The sequence below is a fragment of the Ipomoea triloba genome, chromosome 4, assembly GCF_003576645.1.
Source record: "Ipomoea triloba cultivar NCNSP0323 chromosome 4, ASM357664v1".
NCBI lineage: Eukaryota > Viridiplantae > Streptophyta > Magnoliopsida > Solanales > Convolvulaceae > Ipomoea > Ipomoea triloba.
The window spans coordinates 11,506,096-11,527,494 of NC_044919.1; the positions used below are offsets into that span (position 1 = coordinate 11,506,096).

The 21,399-nt window shown below is 37.1% G+C and overlaps 4 protein-coding genes across 4 annotated transcripts; 1 reads left to right on the forward strand and 3 right to left on the reverse strand.

The window, feature by feature from the left end:
- Positions 1-1,449: 1,449 nt before the first annotated feature.
- LOC116015808 (UDP-glycosyltransferase 75C1-like) lies at positions 1,450-2,574 on the reverse strand. The gene is made up of 2 exons (XM_031255976.1): positions 2,176-2,574; positions 1,450-1,854 (listed from the first exon to the last, which is right to left on the reverse strand). Exons 1-2 carry the CDS (start codon positions 2,572-2,574, stop codon positions 1,450-1,452), a joined length of 804 nt encoding a protein of 267 aa, XP_031111836.1.
- Positions 2,575-5,784: 3,210 nt separating this feature from the next.
- On the reverse strand, positions 5,785-7,347 carry LOC116016678 (UDP-glycosyltransferase 75C1-like). Its single transcript, XM_031257042.1, has one exon. It carries the CDS (start codon positions 7,270-7,272, stop codon positions 5,875-5,877), a length of 1,398 nt encoding a protein of 465 aa, XP_031112902.1. The 5' UTR covers positions 7,273-7,347; the 3' UTR covers positions 5,785-5,874.
- Positions 7,348-11,223: 3,876 nt separating this feature from the next.
- Positions 11,224-15,464, forward strand: LOC116016677. The gene is made up of 7 exons (XM_031257041.1): positions 11,224-11,844; positions 12,059-12,161; positions 12,273-12,802; positions 12,979-13,072; positions 13,200-14,233; positions 14,874-14,972; positions 15,102-15,464. Exons 1-7 carry the CDS (start codon positions 11,266-11,268, stop codon positions 15,207-15,209), a joined length of 2,547 nt encoding a protein of 848 aa, XP_031112901.1. The 5' UTR covers positions 11,224-11,265; the 3' UTR covers positions 15,210-15,464.
- A 401-nt stretch (positions 15,465-15,865) lies between these two features.
- On the reverse strand, positions 15,866-17,559 carry LOC116016894 (xyloglucan endotransglucosylase/hydrolase 2-like). The gene is made up of 3 exons (XM_031257338.1): positions 17,163-17,559; positions 16,723-16,916; positions 15,866-16,407 (listed from the first exon to the last, which is right to left on the reverse strand). The coding sequence occupies exons 1-3, from the start codon at positions 17,445-17,447 to the stop codon at positions 16,044-16,046; spliced, it is 843 nt and encodes a 280-aa protein (XP_031113198.1). The 5' UTR covers positions 17,448-17,559; the 3' UTR covers positions 15,866-16,043.
- Positions 17,560-21,399: the final 3,840 nt, after the last annotated feature.

Consider the following 21,399-nt stretch of genomic DNA (forward strand, 5'->3'; position numbering starts at 1 on the left):
TCAAGATTCCAATCTTAAACACATTTCAACATTTCTTTTGAAAGAGCCGATGCTGTATGTGGATCCGGGACATAAATAAACCTAACATAAATACATAATAAACCTAACATAAATACACAATAAAAAATTTCACAATAAGTAATCAACTTGCAAGATAAATAATTTCATAAAGTGTACATACCTCAAAATTAAATTGTGTAGACTCCAATTGTTGTCCACAAAATAGCCATGTACCCCTTCTTTCCATTAGATGAAGTCCACATATCCGTCGTCAATGCAACCCTACTTGCGCTTCTATTCATAGACTCAACAAGTGTGGTCTTTTGACCCTCATACTGCTTTAGAATATCCGCTCTAATTGTATTCCGACTAGGCACCTTGAACAAAGGTTGAGCAAGTTGCATGAACTCCCTAAAACCGGAATGCTCAACCATATTGAGTGAATACTCGTGCTTAACAATCATTCGACCAAGTCCCTCTCTAGTAGCTATGGGGTCGCCATCGACGGTGAGCAGTAGGGGCCGGCAGAGAGACGTAGCGGCTGGGAGGTGAGGCAGTGAGGCTCGGTGGTTGCTGTCGAGGGTGAGCAGTCGCGGCTGGGCGGTGAGGCTAGACGACCGGCGGCGAGACGGTAAGGGCAGAGGCGCAGATCACAGAAAGACGGCAGAGAGTAGAGAGTAGAGCGGAGAGGCAGAGATGCGAGAGCGGCGCGAGATTAGTAAATTAATTTCCTTTCTAGGGTTTTATTTTCATATATACTTTTACATATTAATATATATATATATATATATATATATATATATATATATATATATATATATATATATATATATATATATATATATATTATAATATAATATAATATAATATAAATATTTTCGGGGAATCGGGGACGGGACGGGGAACGGGGTCGGGATCGGGACGGGGATCACATTCCCCGTCCCCGTCCCCGGCGGGGATTGGGGATTTCTCCCCGTCCCCGCCCCCGTTCCCCGAATTAATTCCCCGAACCTGCCCCCGTCGGGGCGAGTTGAATTGACATCCCTATGTCACACTTTGTCTTCCTAGTGTGGTGCACAAACTCTCAGGTAGTTAGGTAAAATTTTTGATAAATGCATGTCTTAAAAAAAAGTGAGTAAATTTTACTTCAAAAAAAAAAAAAAAAGAGTGAGTAAATTTCAAACTACAAATTGATAAATTTAAAAAGTAAATTTTTTTGTTCATAACTACTTTCTCAACCTATTGAAGCACAAGAGATTGTATTGCCTCCACTAAGGCTCAAACCCACCACCTTTCATATAAAGGGAAGGGTTTGATGCCACTAGACCACAAGGTCCTTGGCTATGGCTCAATTTAAAATGTAAATTTTCTTCACTCCCTACTGTTGTGACTTATATTTATCGGATGCTCATAATTAAGTTTCTGATCCAATCGAATTGTATTGCTAATTTATGGGCTGCGGAGCATTTCATCTATATATGCCTTGAGATTCAAATATGAGGATCCATCCTCCTTAGTTGCAGCCTTAGCCAAATCTTTCCATTTCTTAGCATTCTTTCTCAATTCCTCTCCATTTTCCCCTCCTCCCATCACACATTCTATGCACCTCTTGAACTCATCAGCAGTGACAACCCCTTCTTCATTAACACCCACTCTCACCCCGGACTTCCACACATCTTGAACGAGCTTAGCATTAGAAAGCTGGTCATTCCATACAGGACACGCCACGACCGGCACTCCAGAAGTCAGGCATTCGAGCATTGAATTCCATCCGCAGTGAGTGAAGAAACACCCTACAGACGGGTGTTGCAAAACTTCCACTTGTCCGCACCAATGCACTATCTTCCCTTGCTTCTTCAATCATGGCCGATTTTTTGATTTGCGTGGCCCTGTGCTAGTAAATAAGTGAGGTCCTATCAAAGTAAAAATAAACTGCGAATTGAAGAAGTGATTCGCGTGAATATTACGGAGTAGAATTTCTTTTTGAATAATACGTAGTAAAATTTAAATCAGTCATGAAAACCTAATTTTGAGCCAATATAAACACAAATACATATACTAACTATTGAGAAAGACTGGACTAGGGGCCCCAAAATTTTGGGGCCCGTTGCGGTTGCACATCTTGCACCCCCTAAAATCTGGCCTTGTCTCCAACTCCTCCTTGCACCTACGGGCGGGTTGGATCCAAAGCAAAGTAAAGGGAAGCTGAAACCTCCGGGCGACCAGCCCGGCCCACGCCATGGCCGTGGTGTAGATAATTCGGGTGAAGGGTTTGGCTTCGTTGTTCTTGGCGGCGATAAGGTCGGCCAGGGCGTCGGTCCCTTTAGTCTTGACGGAAGCCCAGAAGTCGTTTACGCTCACGCCTTGGAATTGGCCGTCGAAGCCGTCGGAATATGGAGCCAATTCCAGGCCTTGTATTTCCGGCCGGTTAGACATGCTATTAATGGCGGACGAGCTTGTGGAAAAGGTGACTTTAACCCCCATTTTGACGAGACGTTTGGCAAATTGTAGAGAAGGATTAAGTTGGCCTTGGGCTGGAAAGACCGCCAGAAGAACATGACATTTTTCTTCCATTGTGCTAGTGGATATGACCAGGCCGGGAACGCTGTCAATTGTCAAATATAAATTGAATTGAAGTTCATATACATATATACCAGAACAATGCCAGAAATTAACGGCTAACCAAGATTATTAGCGCAAAACACGAACATTTTTTTGACATGGATCGGAGGACTAAAAGATGGGATTTTACTGGAATGCTAGCGGTTAATTAGTTAATGGTTAACCGGGATGGGGATAAAAATCAAAAATGTTTTCTGTTCTTTCAAAAATACATCACTAATTTCTTCAATTTTTCATTGGGAAAATTATCCAATTCATATCATAAACTATAAATCTCAACATCAAATTTTGGAAAAGTGACAATTTATAGTTTCTAAATTATACCTATAGTAGGGTAGGATAAGGGGCGGAGGCAATCATTATACATTTATGTGTAATGTGTAATTGAAGCAATTATGATACCAAAAAATGAGGTTATTCAACTTCAGTGTTATTAAAACAATTACTCTCACAAATTTTTTGTGAATTTTGATTTGTTCAATTCACAAATTTCATTAGAAATTTAAGTATTGAAAAGACTAAATTCGATTAAGATTATTGGTTGTTGTATAGCATACCCTAAACTCAGTCTCGACCTTAACACTTGGACGGGTATCCCTAATAGAATGTTTCCTATGCTAGAGGACAAATACCTCTGTTATCGCTCTATCCGACCACATCGTAATTAGACTTGTCAAAAATCATCACCCTCATGTACCTATTGGAAGTGCCGCTGACCGCACCAGTGCATGTGGAACACGTGGTGGACATGCCAAACGCCCAGCATGTGTTCTACTCTATCCCTATAAATAGCGCATTGAAAGGTACTTTGGGAGACTTTTGGACTTTTTCACTAATGATACATCTTAGCTCGGAAACCTCTAACTCACTATCTAAATTACCCGAGCTCAAATACCTATTTCGTAGGCTATACGTAGACGTATTAAAAACCCGAGTGTATTTATCACATTAGATATAATAAACACTTCTTCGTTCTACACGTATTCGCCTTTGGTTTGGAAGTTGAATCAACATATCATATTATTTGGGACAATCAATTTTCATTTTTCACGGAGAATCACATTCTAATTTTTCACCTTCGAGTACACATTATTACGCCTACAAGTGCACATTGTTGTGCCTTCAAGTGCACATTGTTGTGCCTTCGAGTGCACATTATTGTTCATTCAAGTGCACACTTTTGTGCATTCAGGTGCATATTGTTGTGCTTTCAAGGGTTTGAACAGAATGCAAATCTACATAGAATATATTTATTTTGGGAATGAAATGTGGTACAAGATGTTATAGAACCTACTAAATGTTGTGACTTGGAGTGCACATTATTGTGCCGTTGTGCCTTAAATTGCACACTGTTATGCCTTTGAGTACACATTGGTATTCCTTCTAGTTAGACTTGACAATTATGAACACAATCCGTTAATACGACACAAGACCGGACACGAAAATAACAGGTTAGTGTTTAGTCTTAACGTGCCCCGGGTTGTTAATGGGTTGACCATTTAAGAACCCGTTATGTTTCATTTCTTAACGGGTCAATTCGTTAAACCTATTAAGAACATGTTTAACTCGTTAATATTATCATGTGTTAACCCGTTTGCACAAACCAGTTTATAACCCGCTAAGATCGAACCATTGTCGTAAATGAGATTACAGAAGATATCATGAACATGACTAAGGATTAATTTTCTACATTAGGCCAAAATCCTACCCTAATTATTGATGTTCAGCAATTTGAAATTTGAATTTTTATTGTGTCCAATTTTATTCTAAAAACTAGTATAGACTTCTTTAATTATTATTTTTGGATGTTATTTTATTATTTTATGAATGTTATAAATTGAATATTTTTTTTAATTCGTTTGATGGATTGAATTGTACGTGGATTTTATTTCTTTTTTATATAACTTAATTTTAAACTGTAATTATTTTTTTATAAATATATTAATAGGTTTAGCGGGTTTAAACGCGTTTTGTGTTATATCGTGTCGATACGACCCGAAACCTGTTAACAAAACGTGTCTATTGTGTCAATACGTTTAACATGTTAACAAATCATGTCCGTATTAAAAATTTGAACACGTTAACCTTAACGTGTCGTGTCCGTGTTCGTGTTCGTTATTGTGTTGACCTGTAAACGAATCTGTATACACGAATTGCCAGATCTACTTCTAGTGCACATTGTTGTTCCTTTGAGTGCACATTGTTGTGCCTTTGAGTTCATATTGTTGTGCTTTCAAGAATTTGAACAAATGCAGAAACACAACAAATTATGAAATTGTCATCACTTTTTTTTTTAAATAATAAAACAAAAAAAAAACAAAAAAAAAAAAAAACAAATCCTTCATTCTTGGCTATTGATCTTGACTAGACCCATGGTTAAAAAAATTGCTAGGCGCTCCTTGGGTGCTCGGGGGGCGCCTAGTGCCTAGGACGCCTAAATGATGATTAATCGGCGCCTAGGCGTCAGTGTATTTTTTTTTTTTTTAAATTTGTTTAAGTATTTTCAAAATTTTAAAGACTAATAAATGCTCCACCACTATGACCGTGTATTACATGTCTCACGAATAACAGTTACATCGTGAACCAAGGTGCATGTATCAATATGCATGCAAACACATCCATATTTTTTCTTCTTTATACATTTTTATTAACTTTAAATTTATTTTCATCTTTTTCTTTTTAATTTGTACAATAATGACTATGAGGATACTAGTGGCACCGTTGTTGCATCTCCCCTGACCCTGCTAAGTCATTGCATGGTCCCATCCCAAGACACCTTTGGCAAAGTTTGGCATCTTTATCTTGCATATTTGTCCCCTTGTAAATTTTCTTATTTAATTACTTCTTCTATGTTTGCTTACTCTTGCTCATCATTACACGTGCTTGGATTAGATTCTACCTACACAGTACATACATTACTTACCTAACTAGTGCTTAACTTGTTTTCCACTCTTTACCACACACCATTCCTAGAAGACAACCTTATGTATGTAAAAGTCTCATTCCATACAATTTACATAATCACATTACACTGCACTCCCATCAATTCCAAATTGACATCTTATGTTACATCACTATTAGTCCTTAATTAATAAGTATTCTTTTTGACTAAATTAATAACTAACTTAATTTAATATAAAATTTCCACAATGTTTTCACTTGTAAGAAAAAAAAATTGATTAATTAAAAAGCAAATATATTGCTATATTTCAAAACAAAACTACTTGAAAGATTATATTATTGATCCCAATACTAATTTATGGACTTCAAAGTAAGCATTTCATCCATATATGCCTTGAGATTCAAATATGAGGATCCATCCTCCTTCATTGCAGCCTTAGCCAAATCTTTCCATTTTTTAGCATTCTTTCTCAATTCCTCTCCCTTTTCCCCTCCTCCCATTACACACTCTATGCACCTCTTGTACTCATCAGCTGTGACAACCCCTTCTTCATTACCACTCACTCTCACCCCCATCTTCCAAACATCTTGAATGAGTTTAGCATTCGAAAACTGGTCGTTCCATAGCGGACAAGCCACGAGCGGCACTCCAGAAGCCAGACTTTCCAGCGTCGAATTCCACCCGCAGTGAGTCAGGAAACACCCGATAGACGGGTGTTGCAGAACTTCTACTTGCGCGCACCAACGCACTATCTTCCCTTGCCCCTCCAACTCCTCTTTGCACCTCAACTTTTCCTCGGGCTTTTCCCCCTTATATGTCTCTCTCAACACCCACAAAAATGGGAGTTTACTATTCACAAGTCCTTGAGCAATCTCTTCTAGGATTGTGTTTGGAACATCAGCGTAGCTACCAAATGCTAAGTAAACCACAGAACTCTTGGGCTGGGAATCTAACCATTCAACATAGTCGTTTGAGTTTTGTCTCAAGTCTCCCCCAAACGCAGTATCAGAAGGGTCTTTCCCATCCAAATAAGCAGAAGGAATCAAAGGCCCAATCCCAACCATTCTCACCTTCTTTATAGCCCTCAGAGCATCAAACTCCAAGGCATCAAAAGTGTTCACTAGAACTTTGGGGTTCTCTTCAACGTTAATCTCCTCAATCTGATCCCTCATCGCTTCTATAGCCCAATCCAAATCATAATTAACATTTGTCTCAGTGGAGAACAGAAAAGAAGGGAAATCCCTGACAGCCAAACACGGCACTCCTGGAACCTCCACCACTTGATCCCCAGAACAATTCCTGAACAAATCCCCATACTCCGTGAAGTAATGATAGTAAATGTCCAAAACCGTGGCGGGTTGGATCCAGAGCAACGTCGCCGGCACGTGGAGGCCACGCGCCACCACCCCGGCCCAAGCCATGACTGTGGTGTAGATGAGGCGCGTGAAGGGCCTGCCTTCCTCCTTCCTGGCCGTGATAAGCTTGGCCAGGGCGTCGGAGCCCCTGGTCTTCATGGAAGCCCAGAAGTCGTTCAAGTCGTCGGGTTTTAATCCGGCATCGTAGCCGTCGGAGAAGGGGGCGAAGTCTAGGCCTGGTATTTGCGGCCTGGACATGTGATTCATAGCGGAGAAGCCTGTTGATAAGGTGACCTTGGCTCCCAGATTGACAAGACGTTTAGCGAATTGTAAAGAGGGATTAATGTGGCCTTGGCCTGGGAAGATGACCAGAAGAACATGGCAGTCCTCCATTGTTGGGTCCTTGAGTAGAGTGAGGTGTATGATTCTATAATGGTGATGAAATATTAATGTCTGGTGTCAGGTGTAATTTTAATGTAAGGAAAGTAGGGTCTGGGTGTTTATATATACATGTCCAGCGCTAAGGAAAGACAAGAATAATTACGTTAGTGATGACGTTAGTTGGAAGTCTGAGAAAACTAGAACACTAATAATTGATTCAATAGTCGGTCCACACAATTGACCAGGGTCCAAAAACGACTTTATTTAGAATAAATTTTTTTACGCGATTCGCTGCAATATACATTATTCTAACACATAATATATATTATATTATTCAAAAAGTTTCATTATTTAAACTCATAATATATATTATTCTAACACATAAAGTATATTATTCTAACACATAATGTGCATTATCTTATTACAAAAATTTCATTATTCTAACACATCACGTAAATTATTCTAACTCATAAAATTCAGTCACGTCGTTTTGAACCGTGATCCACATAGCACTGTGTACCATAATTCACAACCACAGTCCCTTACGTAACAAAACCCAAATCCATATTTTTTGGTCGGTCCCAAAACACTAATTTCCACTAACTATACATGATTACATCAACCAGTCAAATTATATCTCATCTTCGTTGGAGTGGCCACGTCATCTTCATCGTGGATACTGAATAGGCTCCTTACCACCACTGGTGGACGCCATATCAGATCCGGGAGCAGACAAAGAGAAAAACACACAGCGCTTGAATTGGGGTAGAAAAGGAAAAGCTCGGAACAGAGAAACCTCCTCCCTTGAGACAAAGATTAACAAGAGAAATTGGGAAGGAAGAAAGATTAACGAGAGAAATCCTGGGCCAAACGATTTAAAGCATGTAGTAGTGTAGTAGGTGAGGGAAAAGTAAAAGCAAAGAATGAAAAACACAACGACCAACAGAGGGTGATAAATGAACTAGGCAATAACCTAGGGCAAGGTAGTAAAGCATAAATGCAGCGGCAGTTAACTAAGGGAGTCTTTGAAATTCAAAAAATGATATCTGAAAATTATTTTTTGAGTTTTTGGGAGATAGTGAAAAATTGGAGTCAATAAAAATTTATTTTAACAGTTAAGGTGCAATGTTCTAAACCTTAGGTGCATGTTTCTATTTTTAACTTGTGTTTCTTCCTTTCATGCGCGTTTTTTTTTGGTTGTAAATTTTTATTGATTTTGATTGTTGATCTAGATTTGATCAACGGCTCAGATGTAACTACAGGGCCTTCCCAATAAAAATTGGGTTCCATAAATCCCATTTATTTGCCCATAAATACCCCATTATTGTAGCCTTATAGGTCTACTCACCATATATTCTTCTACTACAAAAGTTGAGGAAAAAAAACAAGGGAGCTCCATCTCTCTGGAAAAAGCAGCAAAACAACATGTACAAAAACTACCAAATTACTTATATATTTTATTGATTTGATCGGTTATGTTGGACCGTCGAGTGACTACCCCAGATCACAAAATCAACATTGGTGTCGTTTGATGGAAGATGGCACGTGTACAGAGAGGGAAAATGATTCTAGGTGGAACTGAAATTGTTCATTATTCAAAAACCATCGGAACTAGGTGACTGGAAGAGGTTTTGTAAAACCATCGGCAATCTGACTTGGTGAAGAAATGGACAGAAGCTTGATTAATCAATGAGACACTTTCTCCCGAACCATGTGACAATCTATCTCTATATGTTTGGTTCTTTAATTTCGTGGAAAACGTGGTTCTCGGCTATGGCCACGCTGATTTATTGTCGCAAAATACAGCTGCTGGTTTCTTCAATGATATTCGTAAATCTTTAAGCAAGGATGTTATCCATTGAACTTCACGCACAATGGCAGCAAGAGCCCGGTATTCCGCTTTGGAAGATGATCTGGAAACATTGGCTTGCTTGCTTCTTTGATTTTCAAGAAATGAGGGTAGAGCCGAGGAAGATGCAAAACCCAGTTATGGACCTTCGTGTTTCCGAACAAGCAGCCTAATCACCTTTGGGGTAGAATATCCCCTGCCCAGGTGCGTTCTTAATGTAACGCAATACTCTGTGAGCTGCACTTAGGTGTTTGTTAGTTGGGGCATCTACGAATTGGCTCAATTATTGGACAACAAAAGCGATATCCAGCCTCGTAGCTGTGAGGTAGAGGAGGCGTCCAACAAGCCTTCTATAGCTTCCGGCATCAGCAATAATCTCTCCATCATTATAGCTTAGTTGGTAACCCGGTACCATTGGAGTGTTAACAGGCTTGCTTTCAAGAAACCCTGATTCTGCTAAAATATCCCGAGCGTATTTTCTTTGGCACAAATTCAAACCTAATCATCCAACTTTGCCTCTATTCCTAGGAAATATCCTAGTTCACCCAAATCTTATATTTTGAAAGCATCATCAAGAAACCGTTTGAGTTCTTTAATCAGACAAATGTAGACGGGTAACTAGTATGTCGTCGATGTAAACAAGCAAAGCTATGAACTTCTCATTATGGCCTTTAGTGAACAAAGATTGATCAGATTTAGAATAATCAAAACCCAAGTTGGACAAAGAAGCACTTAACTTGGCATTCCACTACCGGCTCGCTTGCTTGAGATCATAAAGGGAGCGAAGTAGTCGGCAAACTTGATTTGGCTTCTCACTTTGAAAGCCAAGAGGCAACATGTACACTTCTTCTATTAGATCACCATGCAGAAACGCATTGTTAATATCTAGTTGGTGGGTGTTCCAGGCATGAGAAGAAGCAACTACTAGAAATGTACGGATTGTAGTTATTCTAGCAATTGACGATAAGGTTTTAATGTAATCAACTCCCAACCTTTAGCTACGAGCCGTGTCTTATATCTTTCCACGGAGCCATCTGCTTTCAGCTTGATTTTGTAAACACATTTATAACCTATGGGTGTTTTCCTGGTAGGCAATTTAGTTAATTCTCATGTTTTCTTGTCCAGCAAAGCTTGAATTTATGCATTTATAGCTTTCTTCCAATGATCGTGCCGGATAACTTGATTATATGTCTTTGGCTCATTAGTTGAGAAAACAGCCATAGAAAAGATCTTATGTGACGGAGCAAGGCCATCAAAGGTTATTACCTTTGGTAGGGGATGAGGTGATGAGCTTTTCTTGATTATGGCATCATAGTAATAATCTTGAAATTTGTTTGGAGCACGACGATGCCTATCTGATCGCTTGGACGGAGCAACGGGGATAATGCTATTGGTGACCTCCTGCGAATCAGATTTGAGCATGAGATAAAAATTTTAAAAATGTCTTTCGAGTAAAAAAAAAAATTGAAAGATATTTATGTCAAAATGAGTAATTTTTTCTTTGACGGGATGGATATCTTTTGCTGACTTCAATTTCAGTTGCAATCCAAACACTAAAATAATAATAATAATAATTTTTCAAGTTTCCAAACCATCAAGCTTATTACCGAAATAGTCCCTCGACTATTGCAAAATTACCAATTTGGTTCTCGATAATTTTTCGTGTTCAATTAAGTTCCTCGATTTTGAAAAATTTAACCAATTTGGTCCTCCGTTTATTTTGTCGTTAAACATCAGTTAAATCAGGACCAAATTGGTAATTTTGCTATAGTCAAGGGACCATTTTAGTGAAAATTAATTACCAATTTGGTCCCTTGACTATAACAAAATTATCAATTTGGTACCTATTTAACGCAGGTTTAACGGAGGATCAAATTAGTTAAATTTTTCAAAATCGAGGGATTTAATTGGTCACGAAAGATTGTTGAAGACCAAATTAATAATTTCGCAAATAGTCTAGGGACTATTTTGGTAATAAACTCCAAACCATCCTAAGGTTTAAAATAAATAAATAAAGCGCTAAATATTTCCCGCCAGAAAGTAGACTCTATAAATTTCACAGGGCCTCCCTCGCGCCAATTCTACAATGCATTTCCCTCCATTCAAGTTCTTCGAACCCTAATCTCCAAGCTTGGGAACGATCGAGAAAGCCATTCATGGAAAGGCAAGACCTCAAGAGCAGCAAACCACACGCATTAATGGAAGGCATGTTCACTCGCAGCAAGTCTCAGACCTATTCCCATCTAAATCGATCGGGTCGGGTCAGGTTAGACACCACTAGATCCAGTCCCAGCTACCAAAATTTCCAAAAGCTCCATCCAAGCCCCAAGAAGCGCAAACACCCTTATCTGCAGCAGCATGAAGAAGCTCCTTTGGATGTCAACGACAGCTCACGCAACCTCCGAGTCCGGAGGGTTTTCTCTACTAGCTCTGTGATTGAACAAAATGGCGAAAGCTCGGAGCTGGGTTTGAAAAGCACGAGTCCAGATTCTTCTGGAAATGGCTGTGCGGAGATTATTGGAATGGTATTGGAGGATCTAAAACGGGATTTTGAAAACGGCGAAGCTGATTTGGGCTTAGAAAACCATGGTTTCGAAAGGAAAGTTGGAACCGATGAAGAACCCAATAAGGTAGCATCAAAAGAAGCAATTGAAAACCGCGACACTGGAAGAGAAACTGGTCAGCCTCCAGTCAAGTTTATTCGCCCATATGAATCAAGCACTACAAATAAAGCGGTATTGAATTTTCCTTTTGATTGAATTTCACCTTGAGAACTATATATGCTCCTTCCTTAACTGTGGTTTTGGCTGTTTTAAATTATTAGAACTGATCTTTAGTTAGAGAGTAGCAATGGCGTTCTTTATAAGTTATTTGTATGTATATTTGAACTAATGATGAGACTTGAGAGGATGGTGGCCAGATGCTAATGGAAAACAAATGATTGTGTAGGTTGTGAAGCCAGGCTTGTTAAGCAGGGTATTTAAAACTTCAAGCTCATTCAGCTATAGAAGATTGCTGCCATTTATGATGAGCTTAGAAAAAGATGATTCTTGTAATTTTCTGGCCCTTACTGATTATTATTATTGGATAATAGAACTAATAATTAGTATTGTGTGTAAATTTGAAGGCTATCAAATAGTGCTGACATCTGTCTATTATTCAGGTGCTTCTGAAATTGAGTTTGATGATACAGGATTAAATCCCGAAGTTCAGAATATGAACAATCTGAAGCCTAATTCTTCGCCAGACAATAGCAACTGCGATGCTTCTAAAAATGAACCTACGGTTGCACATTCAGATGATAGTAAACCTTTAGCAAGAGGAGGAATTGACAATCTTGGTATCAGCTCTCCGGGCAAACAACCAGAGAAAAACTGTGGCAATCTTCACTTGACTCAAACTGAGGTCAATAGTGGATTGCATAGTGTTGACACAATGCGTGATAATACTCCGAATGGAATTGATGATGTAATGGGAGATAACATTTCAATGACACCACCTGATCCTGACATCTTCAGTAAATTTGACTTAAATGACTATAAGGCCAGCACAGATCAAAGTGCTAAGCAGATCGAGAATAATATTCTTGGTAATCCCTCAAATGGAAGGTGCAGAAGCAATATTGCCTCCAGCTCGAAGAAGTCTTATCAGAATCCTTCTGAGAGAAATGGCAGTAGTTGGAAAACCAAAATGGTAAGTGACAGTCATCCTGTGAATTTCAGTTCAATTTGAAGTTCACGTTACTTTCATTAGAGCTTAGAGAGGCCTTATTTTATCTTGGGTAAAGATTTTTGGGGAATAGCAGTCACACTCCACTCCTTCACCTCTCTTTCTATGCGTCCTAATTTAAGATGATTTGGTCTGTATAGGTTCTGAATCCTTGTTCTAGAAAGAAGGTTCTCAAACCTCCAAGCTCAGTTATGTATAGACGACTGCTTCCATATCTGATGGATGTTGCAAATGGTAATCCTCTTGTTCTTTATGTCCTTCATTCTAATACACATAGATAACATTACTATCTATATAGATGTAACTAGCCATCTGAACATTTTAGCTGTCAAGCTAAACTTGTGATGCTAATTTCCTGTAGATAACAAAGACCAGCCTTTAGAATCAAAAGATTCTATTCCACCGAACTCACAAGCATCTACAGCTAACAATGCATCTGAAGTCCATACTTCAAATTTATCGGTTGCCATGTCAAGTTCTACTAGTGATTCAGCCATAAAAAGGCCAATTCTTGCACCATCGGAAGACATTACTGAGCCCATTATTTCACACAGTTCCGAGATGGATGGGACACCTCAAATAGAACATATTTTGTCAGATACTACCAAACAGTTAAAGCCAGATCTTGCAAACAATGATAGAAAGGAAAATGGTGAAGTTCCCTCAAGTCCTATAGCTAATGCTGAATCTTTACCCAAAGTGCCAGAAATTTCACAGCTTGAAACAGTTAATTGTGAATTAGGGGACATCCAAGCAGTTTACCATGAAGATAACAAACATGTGGATGAAAGAGATGTTTCAGATGATGTGCAGTCCAACACCTCTACTTTTGCGGGAATTCATACTGTTGTTCCTACTGAAACTCTTCTAAATGAGTCTTCTGTGCGGATGGAGGCAGATTGTCAAGAAGGCAGTGGTAATCTAGTTAAAGAGAGCACTTCAGATGAAAGCTCAACACCTATTGAAGAATCCAATCTCCCAGTAGTTCATACTGTTGGTCATGCTGAAACTTTTATTAAGGACTGCAAGTTAGCAACCCTACAGTCTAAGCATTCTGAGGAAAACCATATCAACTATGGAGCTATGATTCAAACAGTTACTATCAACAAAGAGCCATCTGAGGTTCAGGCTTCAAACCATTCAGTTACTCAAACTGAGGGTACCATGAAAGGAGTATTGAGGAGAAACCCAAGAGGATGCAGAGGACGGTGTGATTGTCTGAATTGTATGTCATTCCGCTTGCATGCTGAAAGAGCATTTGAATTTTCAAAACATCAGATGCAGGATGCTGAAGAAGTTGCTCTTGAGTTGATCAAGGAATTATCAGGCATTCGGAAGTTGCTGGAGAATGCTGCATCTAACAAGAATAATCTTGCTGCATTTGAACCAACTCAGGTAAAGCTACATGAACTATCTCCGAGTCTCCAACCATTGTAGGTCTTCCTGTTTCATGCTCTATTTATGATTGCATTCCCTCTCAATAACTACTTAATGGCCATTGTACATTTAACTATCTTTCTCCTTCATATGTTTCATCATAGTTTGAGATGCTGCAAATATGATTTGTTTCTTGTTGAGAGAAAGGGAGAGAGAGGATCTTGTATTTATGGTTATTCTATAACCAACTGATCCAAATCTTTTAGTTTATGTTTTCAAGTGACAACAGTTGGAGGACATAATTTTTGAACTTCTAGCCTATATAATGGTAGCTGGGCTACACAATGGTTTGCCAACAATTTTTGTTCATCTGTGATCAAAGTTGCTGGTACTTATACAGAGATACTAGATACTTGCTAAATTTACAATTCCCCATTTTTTCATTTCTGTTGGGTTTAATTGCACAAGTGTTTTCTTCTTACATTAATGCTAAATACAGAATTATTTTCTTTTCTTTGGCATCAAATATCTAAGTTCAACAAAGAGATATACTAGGAGGTTTGATCCATGGTTTTCTAAGTTCTCTCTCTCTCTCTCTCAAGGGAGAAAGTTGAGATTGATGTTATCATCTCTTATAATTCCATTGCATTTGTTTCAGGTTAAAGAAGCACGCACTAAAGCACTGCAAGCAGAACAACTAGCAAAAGAACGACTCGTCCAAATGAATGATGAGCTCCATTATCATTGCAGAATAACAGTTAGTACCAATGCTTGTTCTAAAATGTCCCTCTTTAAATTATCCAGTCACATTTTAAAGCTTAAATTTCTTTAGTTGATCATGCAAGCATGAGTTTCTTACTTGCTTATCCATGTTTATCATTTACAGCCTTTGCAGCGGCCAAGGGTGACGTTTTCAGTCTCAACAGCAGATAGGTCAACCAGCGCCGCCAAGAACACAACAGATAACAAAAGAAAGAGGAACGGCAATTCCTGAGCTTCTATGTGAGTTTATTTATTTGCGTGTACAGATCATCAGAAACAAGATGAAAATGCTAATTGGTGATAGAAGCAGCTTCAATTGCTCTGCTCTTTAAGCTGCCAGATTTAAGAAACTACTTACTTTAGCTCTTTGTGACATCTATATCTTTATGATGCATGGTATTGAGGTTGATTTGTAATTTGTATTTCAAAGGAACACAATTTTAATTTTTTTTTCTATTATCTGTTTTTGCATTGTTTGATGGGTTTTTGTTCTTTATACTGGACTGTGTCAATCTTTGCTCAACTTTTGTACTACACAAATTTGTATCTCCATTAAAATGTTAAAATGAAAGAAAAGAATAATAAATCTAGTGGGCCTGTGTGAAGTTGAGAGGCAATTGCAAATATTTAAAATTTTAGATCAAGTTGACTATAACTCTATAAGTCACGACTCTCGCGGTAGGGTGAGGATTCGACCCCTACCAACATCTTGGAGTTAGGAGCCTAAGTAGTTTTAGGAGTTCTTAGTTTAGAAATTGAAGACTTCTTGAGCAACTCGTGATTTATCTTCTTTATCAATTATTGAATAGGAGTTCTAAGAATTTAAGATTAGCCTAACGTAATGTGAATGTATAAAAAAATATTTAAACCAACTATTTAGATCATAGATACACAGCAGGGCCCCAAAGTGCAAAGCATCCCATTTATTTGACATTTTTTATTACAAGGGCAAGTAATATATGTAAAACTAGGAACAAAAACAAAAGAATTTCAAACACAAATTATGATACAATCTCCAGCCCAATTATACATCCCTGTTTTTTGTTTTTGTTTTGAGGAGGAATGATCAGAAATGTCTGCACTCTGCAGGGAAGCCCTGAGGAAAACGTTTATAATCAGTGCAATAATTGTAAATCATGAAGTTCTTCTGAACCCATCTAAGCCTTCTTCTGCCATAGGCATCAAGCTCTTGGCTCTGCCATTTCCCATCATTAAACTGGGAAGCTGTAAATGTCTGGGCATTGAAGTTTCTGTAATATGCTGTGAAGGGTGCATGGGACCAATCAGTCTTCACTAAGCCTCCCCTTGTGGCCCAGTCATCAGCATTCCACAGGCTTGAGTATATCTTCATAGGCTGGTTCTTGGGGAATGCCACTCCAATTGATTCACCATTCTTGAATACTCTTATGGGGGTGTTATCCACCAAGAAACTGCAAAACCATAATTTTGCATTATATTATATAGGTTTAAAACCGTAAACCCGATGACCCCTTAATCCCGTGTCCTGTGATTATGAGAATAAGTAAATTGTAGGATGTGTCTCAATGAAACAGGTTTGAATTTTTTTTTATTTTTTATTTTGCCTCAGAGATGAGATTCTTCCCATTGAGATTCAAACCCGAGTATTTGTTGGACTACAACACTAACCCAATCCATCGATCACTGAGCTATGTCTCGAGATTTATATTATATTATATATTGGTATATATTTAAGATTGTGTTTAATTAATTAATTGGTAGCTTACATGATGTGTTGGGGCTTCCAAATGATGGAGTATGTGTGGAAGTTCTTGGTAGGGTCAAACCACAGGTAGAACTGTTGCTCCCTGCCACCTTTCCCTTGAGTGAAGACATTAGTGTGGAGAATGTAAGGTTGGCCAGTCACATTTCCCAAGAACTCAAAATCAATTTCATCATGGGTTGGCCCTTGAGAAGATAGCTGCTCATCAAAAAAACATCAATTTCAGTTACCAATTCAAGTTTTAATTTCTTTTTAATCACGAGAAAACCCCACGACCCCTTTCGAGTGTAAGTATCCATGTCTTGTGGCCTTAGCCGTTAAAAGAACCACAAAAAATAAACCAGCTTAAATTACCCATAATTAACCAGTTCAGTAAGGATTCAGGGTATAATTTTGTTTTAGAATATAATAGTAAGAGGGAAGGTAAAAATGCAAAATACATACATAGTATGCTGTGACAGTGCCAGCAGAGTTGCCAGCAACAAGCTTGAGCTGCATATCAATCCTACCAAACAGATACTCTTTCTTGGACTGAAACCCAGACCCAGAAACTCTGTCAAGAGACAAGGAAAGGAGCTGCCCTTTCCCAAAAATCTTGGCACGGTTCCCTCCCCAAGTCAAGTCAAAGTCTTGGTAGAAATTCCCACCATGACAAACCATGCAAAAACCCATCAAGATTGTAGCCAACACTACCCACATCTTTGAAGACCCAATCTCCAAACCCCCCATTTCAGCAAAATTAAGGTTTTTTGATGAATGGGTTGTTGAGAAATATGTAGAAATCAGAGTCTTTATGGTTCTTGGCTCTGGTTTTTGAAAGTGTGATTGGTTGTGTGAGGCTTTGGGGGTTTAAAGTGGGAAGTATATATAGTGGGGAATGGAGATGGGAAGCTATAAAAGAAAGGGCATAATGCTTGTGACCCTAAACCCAAACCCCCCTTTTTTAACTATGGTTGGGTAAGGGAACAACTAGAGGTGGAAAGGCCTAGAGCTGTTGCCAGCTTAGCACTACTATATGATGAGAGGGATCGGAGTCTGTTTTGTCTTGGAGTTGGATGGTTTAAGATTCTTTACATTTTTTTTTTGGATGTCCCAATGAGGTACTTGTGACTTGTGTGCTTAACTTCGTAAAATGCAACCATTATCCAGTAGTGCAGAAACTGAAATATGAAGGCAAAATTCAAACCAAACTCTTTTACTACACTTTGTGGATAAAGTTGTGTTTCAAGTTGCATAAATAAAAATAAAATATGCATACACCAATACTTTTTGGGCTATAGTTTAAATTATAATACCCCATTTGGAAAAGCTATTGAAACGATGATGTTTGGACAAAATATTATCTGAGTGATTGAAATATTTCACAACTCAAATTGCAAAAATTCAATTGAAATTGTTGAATTAATCTAATTGCAGTATTATTATTCTTTTTTTGAGTACTACTGACTCTGTTACAATGTAGTATCTGTTCATAGCTACTTTCTCAACCTACTGAAGCACAAAGAGTCAACAGTTGACTCCATTGAAGCTCGAACCCACTCCCATCATCCATGTGGGAGTGTAAACCGGGACACCGGCTCGAACCCACTCCCATTATTATTCTAGTTGTTTCACAATTTGGTGTCTCATAAAACTAAATATACTCGATTTACATCCTTATGAGTTTGTGAACAGGTTCATGGGGCACATGATACAATCTGGTGAAACTGAAAAATATGACTTATCTATCAAAAAAAATATTATCACTCTTCCATACCCACCTAATTCTAATTTTTAAAAAAATAAAAGAATTGGATCCCAATCATCATACCGTGGATCACTAATATACAAATTCATTTTTAGTATACTGAATATTGTTCACTGTTTGAAGATTCATTTTTAAGTATTACTTTAAAATGAACATCCCATATATTAAAAATGAACATTTATCAACATCCGAAATATAATTTGCCCAATCCTAAATGCCCCACTCTAGAAGTTTGATGGAAATGGTAAATCACAACTTATAAGTTTCCAAAAGGTGTTTATACACTAGTACTTACCATACGGTTAATTCCATTTATCTTTTTCCAAGTAAAAATCAATCCAATCCCACCTACATCCTGTGAGTGTTAATATGTAAAGCAAAACTTTTTTTAACTTTTTTTTTTAATTGATCAACTGGTCAATTGTTTGTACCACCTAATTGAGATTAATAATGTAATAATCTTAGCTTGAGGTTTGGAAATTAAGGTTTGAAGAATGATTATGTCATGGAAACCTGGTATGGCCCCTGAGACCTCATTGGACATGATTGGACGAGTAAGTGGATGCCAACCGGACTAGGTAGGGGTAGGGGTAGGGGGTAGGGGGTAGGGTGCTGACAGAATGTAATAAAGCACAAGTAGTTATTTGAGGGGATGAGCAGTGGGTGGTCCTTTCTGATGTTTATCTACTCCATCTATTTTCATGTGTGCTTTAATTCAAATCTCAGAAAACCCATGGTTAGGTTTCACCACATTTATATGTACAATGAATCTTCCTCCAACTTATTTAATTTCCCATTAGTTGGCTGGCAACCCTTCTTTACCATGTAAAATAAAAAAGGTGCAAGTATAAATATGAGAAAATTAAAATGTTTAAAATTGCTCATCAATTATATACAAAAATACAATTTCATCATTTAACTCGAAAAAATGTGTAATTAATTTTTCAAACAAGCTAAGTCAAATTCGTACAATTAAACCAAATTGATCGGTTCTACGGGTTACCTGGCCAAATCGATTATTTTATTGCTTTTAATTTTTTTTTTTTACCGATTGTTTATTTTCTTCATCTCATGTATCGGAGATGAAGAAAAGTCTTCATATTCAGCATTGGATCTTTGTCTCCAACTGGAGATGATGAGAAGTCTTCATCTCTAGTGCCGAAGACGAATCTTCATCTCCAATTGAAAACGAAGAAAGGCTCTTCGGCTCTGTTTGCCAGAGCTTATTTAGGAGCTTATAGCTTATTTTAAGCTACTAATAAGCTATAAGCTCTGTTTGGTAATGTTCCTAAAATAAGCTAGTAGCTTAAAATAAGAGCTTATTTTTGAACGCTATCTTAGGTAACGTTTCAAAATAAGCTAGTAGCTTCCTAACTTTTTTCCATCTTTAACCTTATTATTTTAAAGAAATGACATCATTTACCCCTTCCCAATTAAAACCTTTTTGACTTTTTCTCTTCAATATGTTTGGTTGTAATTTCAATTTGACATTTGTGTTTGAACATTGATTTTTGTATGAACTAATCTTATGAATTATAAACATTTTATTTTCCTTTATATGTTTTCAAATATATGTTCTTACTTTATATTTTTATTAAAATATATTGATTTTACTATTTTATATTTTAATATATAAATAAACTTATTTAAATTTAAAACTATTTAAATTGTATGAAGATGTCCTTTTTAGTATTTTTACATTTATCAGCTTATCAAAAAGTTAATTTTACCAAACACTTTTAAGCATAACAGCCAGCTTAATAGCTCTTCAAATTTCAGCTTCGAGCTTATAGCTTTTCAGTTTTTAGCTACTTTTCAGCTTTCAGCTATCTTTTCAGCTAGGTTTGCCAAACATAGCCTTCATCTCCCATGTCGGAGACAAAGTATACATTTTTAGGAAAAAAGTCCAACCCAACTTTTTTTAAAAAATATAAAAAAAAAATAAATTAAAATGATGCTTGAGCGATTCATGAATAATACTAGTCTGATGGGTTAAAAAGAAAGGGTTGAAGAGAAATCTCTTTATATCTTTAACTAGTATTTTGTACGCGCGATGCGCGAAAATTCATGCCCAATATTAAAACATTAATAAATATAAATAATTTAAATTTATAATTCAAATTATATATACACAAATAATATATGTATTTTATACACACATATATGATTTACCATTAATAAAAATTTAATTAAAATATAATCAACAATTAAATTAATTATATAATGATTTTAATAAAATGATAATTAAAGAATAGGAAAAAGATATGATAGATATAGGTGTATGGTAATAATGATGGAGTTAAAAAATAACGGTGTTCTAACGGTGTAAGGATAGTTGTGTATAACAAGAATGTAGTAGGGACAATTTTGTCTAATAACATTGAAGTGTACAACATTTAAAGCAAAATGTATACATTTATTAGCATAGAAAAAGTGGGACATAAATCAATGATATAACTTTGATTGACACTTATTATGTTTTTAGATGTTTGACTTATCTAATGGGTCGAAAGTGCGCTTTAGCTCTCATAGAGAGCTGAATTTAGAACTTTGTGATTACCAAGTTGACTACTTGAATTTGGCTAGGTGAAATCACAACATATCTAATATGATCACTCTTTTTTTTTTTTCAAATTATTTAATGAAATACTAATTTATTTATAATAATTTAATGCTATTTTTATAAAACTAAAATACAAAATATGATAGATTGATAGCTCAAGTTAAAGCCAATCAATTCGTTAATAGTAACACAAATTACACAATATGGTGCAATCCTGTGAAAATTTTTGGTTGGAGATATTTTTATTATACATGGTACAATCATGTGAATCTTAGTTCTCAAGTATGATGATGATGTAGATTAGATAATGAAGGTGCATGCAGATTAGGTTTTAGGAATTGGTGTTCCCTAAAAGAGGGGTACTTTTCTGG